Raw genomic sequence first — 6,182 nt, forward strand, 5'->3', positions numbered from 1 at the left:
GGTGTTGAAGAAGGACTGGAAAGGACCGGGAGGAAAGGAGTTTTTTACATTAGGTACTGGGGATTACTGTCATAATGAAGAATGCGACCATTAAGATGGCACGGTCATATAAAAACTTGACATGCATTCTTGCTAGTGGATCAAGTCGATCGTCGAAGGAACTAAAGGTAGGGTGGTACGATTTAGTGATAATGAAAGGACTTCATAATTTACTAATCACTTTTCATGTATGTAGAAGATCTGCCTATCAAGGATTTAGCACTGCTATGTAAATCTTTTGGCGCTCCTATGAAATTGAATATACAACAGAACATGCACTGGTTTACTTTTCGCTTATGGCACATTCACTTTCTCGGACTTATGAAATCCAACTCCAAGTGAACCTTAGAGTCCCTTCTCTCTTTAAGTTTTCAGCTGGTAGTAGCTAGATAAGAGGCTTTTCCTCTTGAATAACCCTAGGGAAACTTTTGGCTTCACTACTGACCATTTGTCCATAGCATTTGTCCATAGCATTGTTCCATAGCATAGGGAAACTTGGCCTTGCATACACGTTAAGAATCTTATTCAAACCTTGACTACTAGATGATTGGTTCAGCTTTTTAGGGGCTATAACTGAAGATTATCTTATAGCTGCCACTGCTCTGTGGCTGATGAATAACTATCAGAGTAAACCTCATTTCCGGGAGCTAGCACAAAAGTTGCATTTTTCCCTTTGTGGAGAAAAGTGCTAAAACAAATAAAAACTTGCCTAAGTCTGATAACATGGACCAAATTTTATTAAATTATCATGGTTAAGTTAAATTGTGACAATATTAATTAACCATAATTAAATGATTCATGTTATATAAAGACATGGCCTCACTCCGCTTGTCCCTTTCTCCTTTTTACAACAAATCATTTGCCCCTCAGTTATACAGATCCACAAATTAGGTCAGCTTGTTTNTTTTTTTTTCTCTTCAGTAATTTATCCGTTTTGTGATCTGGGTTATATCTAGTTTTGATATTTTGGGCTTGCATGTTATTGGTTCAGGAATCTATCGTGTAAAGTTGTGACCTTTTGTTGGGTCCGTAAATTGTCTTTGCACTTTCTTTGTCAGGTTCGAATCTTTTAGAAAAAAGCAGTGTTGTTGTTATTGTATTTTAACTTCAATTTGCTTCTTTATGTCGTGTAGTTCCTGGGATTCTGTACTTTTCTGGCTGACTTCACACTATAAACACTGTGCTCTTTGGTGAATGTCTAATTGGTACTGAAAGTGAGTGAGTATTACAGCAATGGATACCTTCTGTGCTAATATGAAGGGCACTGCACAATCAGTGGCAATTAGCCGGGGTATAAGCAACCAAGACAGTTCATTTTGGGGAAACAAGATAAGTGGAAGACTGATAAACAAGGGGTTTGGCATCCGGTCGTGCAAGAGCATCAGAACTGAAGAAAGGGGTAGAAAAGTTAAGAGTGGGGTTGCCTTTTCTGTTCTAACTCGGGACATAAACAAAGAGCTTGTGGTAAGGACAGTATTTAAGTGTTTGTTTCATAGAAGGAGAGTTAATGATCCATCTAAAGAAGATTAATGTAATGTTCTTTGTATTGGTTTTAGTCATTTGATGAATCAATTTTTGGGGAGGAGCATCCAAAGGCAGACCCAAAAACTGTTGCCTCTGTCATTCTAGGTGGCGGTGCTGGAACTCGTCTTTTTCCTCTTACCAGCAGAAGAGCTAAACCAGCTGTAAGTATTACAACATATATTTCCTTTCAGTGTCCTTGAGATTGACAAGATCGTCCAATTCAAAAGAACTTCAATCTAAAAACTTTTGTCTGTTCTCACTCCGATTCAATTGGAGTTTAAGAACGAAGAAAGGGGTAAATCAATTAAGCGTGGAGTTGCCTTCTCTATTCCTACTTCAATTCAGGTTTAACTATGTAATTAAATGGCTGGATAAGTCATCTCTATCGGTTTTCATTCAAATCTGTGGCAATTGATTTTTTTTTTCCTGCAGGTTCCGATTGGTGGTTGTTACCGGCTAATTGATGTACCAATGAGTAACTGCATTAACAGTGGCATACGAAAAATTTTCATCTTAACACAGTTCAATTCATTTTCCCTCAATCGCCACCTTGCTCGCACCTATAATTTTGGAAACGGAGTGAATTTTGGAGATGGATTTGTGGAGGTAAAATCATTCTGCTTTCTTGTAGTGTTTAGTCTAAAGCTCTATTAAGCTACCTATTTTTTTGGCAGTAAAGTTTAATCATATCTTTTCATAAGATGCTTGATAAGTATCTACATTGTATAAACTTTGTTACTTTCCTCTCCTCTGGCTCCTGGGATCCATGGGGAGGTTAAAGAACCTAAAAACAGGGAAGATAAAGGAAATGATAAAGCAAAAGTATTGCTCAAATACAGGTTTTAGCTGCAACCCAGACTCCAGGGGATGCAGGGAAAATGTGGTTCCAAGGCACTGCTGATGCTGTGCGGCAATTTATATGGGTATTTGAGGTATGTGTTTAAAATCTGCCATTGATAAAGTTCATGGGGAAAATGCTGACCTTTTTTCTGAATGATTACATAGAATGAGAAGAACAAGAATGTCGAGCACATATTGATTTTGTCCGGTGATCATCTTTATCGTATGGACTATATGGACTTTGTTCAGGTTTGAGTAACTTGTGGGTAACAATTGCTTCCTACATCAACCCTATGTTCCTATATTTTGCTTAATGAAGGATTTGTGCTTGCAGAAGCATATTGACACGAATGCTGATATTACAGTTTCATGTGTTCCAGTGGATGATAGGTATGAAATCCATCTTTCTTCTCAACTTGATAGGCTATTTAGTGCGAAACCAATTCCTATTTGCTTTCTTTGCAAATGTTCTTTCTAATATTGTTCAGAGCTACGTTGCTCGGACTCTCCGAAAATGTCGCCGGGTGCGTGTCGGATACTCCCAAAGTAGTGTATTTTTGGAGAATCCGACACGGGTGCGGCAACATTTTGGAGAGTCGGCGCAACATAGGTTCAGATTGATGGATGGTGGCCACAGTTGTTCCTAATATGTTGAAGGCGTATTGATTACTATAGTGGCACCTTTTGTCAGATATATCAATCTACAGATATAATTGCAAAAGGCCCGATTTATCATGCTTTACATTAATCCTCTAAGATTTTGGCTCAAACAAGGAAAAGGAATAATAGAAAGTAAATGTGAATTTGGAAGGCTTGAAATCATTTTTGGTTTAATGATTTAAATAGACCTAGTATCTTTTTCTGCACCATTATCGATATATAGTGATAACCTGATGCATTTTCCCATCTTACATCCTCATTAACTGCGGGACACCAGTTCTGATTAATGTCTACTGAAAGATCTGAAAGCATACAAGTATTCTACTTTGCAGTTTCCTACGCAGATTTCAGTCATGTTGTCTATCTAGAATGCGTCACATGGGCTAATGACCCTTTTATACTCTATCAAGGAGTTAATCAACACCTTTTTCTCTCTCTTACTTCCGCCCATCCTTTCCTTTGCAGTCGAGCTTCAGATTTTGGATTGATGAAAATTGATGAAACAGGGCGTATCATCCAATTTGCTGAGAAACCAAAAGGCCCTGCTTTGAAGGCAATGGTACATATATCTGGACTTCCACGCCTTGAATTTTGATAAATTCTTTCTGAAATGAAAGTTAATAAGTAATTTAATTATCCCCTCACAGTCCCGCCTGCTTTCAAATTGTATCTTCTCCTTGGTAACTTGTGTTGTACGTCTAATATTTTACTGCAGCAAGTTGACACATCTATCCTTGGACTATCTGAGCAAGAGGCAGCCAATAGTCCTTACATTGCATCCATGGGTGTTTATGTATTCAGAACTGAAGTTTTACTAAAACTTCTAAAATCGGCATACCCTTCATGCAATGACTTCGGCTCTGAGATCATCCCTTCTGCTGTAAAAGATCACAATGTCCAGGTAATAGCTGATGGTAACTCTCTCAATTGCAACTTCCTAGCTTTTGAAGTTCACAAATTCACTGTATTTCATACTTCGATTCTGATTGATCAATTTTAATTAGGCATATTTGTTTAGTGATTATTGGGAGGACATTGGAACAGTTAAGTCCTTCTTTGATGCCAACTTGGCCCTCACAGAGCAGGTGAGCAACTTAATCTTTACTGCCATCTGACTACTTCTACTATTATGCAAAGTAAGAGCTAGAAAATTGACACAAGGACTCTGAAGTATGAAGCAGTATTTTAAGTAATTTTGGAATGTTAGATCTCAGTGAATTATTTTGCTTTTTTATTCATTTAGATTCACCATAACCTCCATCTTCAGTTGTTGATTAATAACTTGTTACTGAATTGGACTTTTCCTCTTATTGGTTTCTTCTTTTTGTAGCCTCCAAAGTTTGACTTCAATGACCCAAAGACCCCGTTCTACACTTCTCCTAGGTTCTTACCTCCAACAAAAGTTGACAAATCCAGGGTATGCCAGTTATCATAAATAGTTGTGGTAAAGCGTACTTTGAAAATGTCATGTTAATGCTGTTTATTGTCAGATAGTGGATGCAATAATTTCACATGGTTGCTTTATGAGGGAATGTTCCATCCAGCACTCTATAGTTGGTGTACGATCACGCTTAGACTATGGTGTTGAGCTTAAGGTATGTTTTCATATTCTAGCTGAAAGCTTTTCTTATCTGTTTTAACCAGAGAGTTATACCAGTTATAGCCTTGACTAAATTAAAAACAATATCCTGCACTCATCTGATGCATTCTAACAATTTAGAAAACCTGGATGACATATAACTATATAAGGCACGTAACGGTTACCATCCCTGAAGGGGAGCCTTGGAGCAACGGTTAAGCTGTTTCCGTGTGACCTATAGGTCACGGGTTCGAGTCGTGGAATCAATCACTGATGCTTGTCTCAGGGTAGGTTGCCTACATCACATCCCCTTGAAGTGTGGCCCTTCCTCGGACCCTAGGTGAACGCGGTATGATTTGTGCACCAGGCTGCCCCTTCTAGCGGTTACCATCCATCCTGTGGATATGCCATAAAACTAGTTGTAGGAAGGATGATTTATGACAGTATGGATACTTTCAGCAAATATGCTTTACAATTTGGACTCCTGCTGCTTTCTTGCTTTCAGCAAATAAGCTGTTAAGATGTACCATTGGAATGGACTTTAGCATAGTGGAGCAATGGACCGCAAGCATTTTTGTTTAGAACTTTCTGTTATGTGTTACAAGAATATTCAATTTATGAAGCATCAAATCTGGTCAAATAATATTTTTGCATCTGTTTGTTTTCTACATAGCATGGTCTCAACCTGTTAGTGCTTTTATCGTACACAGCTAGTATAGTGCTTAGTTGATTTAAGCTGAATAATGTCTTACACTTCTCAGGATACCATGATGATGGGTGCGGACTATTATCAAACTGATTGTGAGATCGCTTCATTACTAGCAGAAGGAAAGGTTCCCATAGGGGTTGGACCTAACACCAAGATACAGTAAGATGTTCTACTATCATTTTACTCCTGTGTAGTTTACCGTTGGTTTGGCTAAACTTTGACGAGGTTACCTTTAGAGGACTTTGACATGCTTTTCTTTCCAATTTTTTTGAAGAAATTGCATAATTGACAAGAATGCAAAGATAGGAAAAGATGTGGTTATTGGGAACAAGGAAGTAAGTATCTATCTTGAGTAGTGTGAAATAAAGAGAATACCAGTTTGACTGATGCTTGGGTGTTGCCAGGGTGTTGAAGAAGCTGAAAGGCCGGAGGAAGGATTTTACATTAGGTCTGGGATTACTGTCATAATGAAGAATGCGACCATTAAAGATGGCACGGTCATATAAAAACTTGACATGCATTCTTGCTAGTGGATCAAGTCGATCGTCGAAGGAACTAAAGGTAGGGTGGTACGATTTAGTGATAATGAAAGGACTTCATAATTTACTAATCACTTTTCATGTATGTAGAAGATCTGCCTATCAAGGATTTAGCACTGCTATGTAAATCTTTTGGCGCTCCTATGAAATTGAATATACAACAGAACATGCACTGGTTTACTTTCGCTTATGGCACTATTCACTTTTCTCGGTACTTATGAAACTCCAACTCCAAGTGAACCTTAGACGTCCCTTCTCTCTTTAAGTTTTCAGTCTGGTACGTAGCTAGATA

At 38.2% G+C, this 6,182-nt stretch overlaps 1 protein-coding gene across 1 annotated transcript; it reads left to right on the forward strand.

Annotated features, from left to right (window-relative positions):
- The first annotated feature begins 1,272 nt into the window (after nucleotides 1-1,272).
- Nucleotides 1,273-6,075, forward strand: LOC109222252 (glucose-1-phosphate adenylyltransferase large subunit 2, chloroplastic/amyloplastic). Its single transcript, XM_019386623.1, has 14 exons — nucleotides 1,273-1,503; nucleotides 1,596-1,724; nucleotides 1,996-2,169; nucleotides 2,403-2,495; nucleotides 2,569-2,652; nucleotides 2,738-2,793; nucleotides 3,529-3,622; nucleotides 3,779-3,964; nucleotides 4,068-4,148; nucleotides 4,394-4,480; nucleotides 4,554-4,658; nucleotides 5,404-5,510; nucleotides 5,626-5,686; nucleotides 5,756-6,075. Exons 1-14 carry the CDS (start codon nucleotides 1,273-1,275, stop codon nucleotides 5,855-5,857), a joined length of 1,590 nt encoding a protein of 529 aa, XP_019242168.1. The 3' UTR covers nucleotides 5,858-6,075.
- The last annotated feature ends 107 nt before the right edge of the window (nucleotides 6,076-6,182 follow it).

Source organism: Nicotiana attenuata, unplaced genomic scaffold (genome assembly GCF_001879085.1).
Source record: "Nicotiana attenuata strain UT unplaced genomic scaffold, NIATTr2, whole genome shotgun sequence".
NCBI lineage: Eukaryota > Viridiplantae > Streptophyta > Magnoliopsida > Solanales > Solanaceae > Nicotiana > Nicotiana attenuata.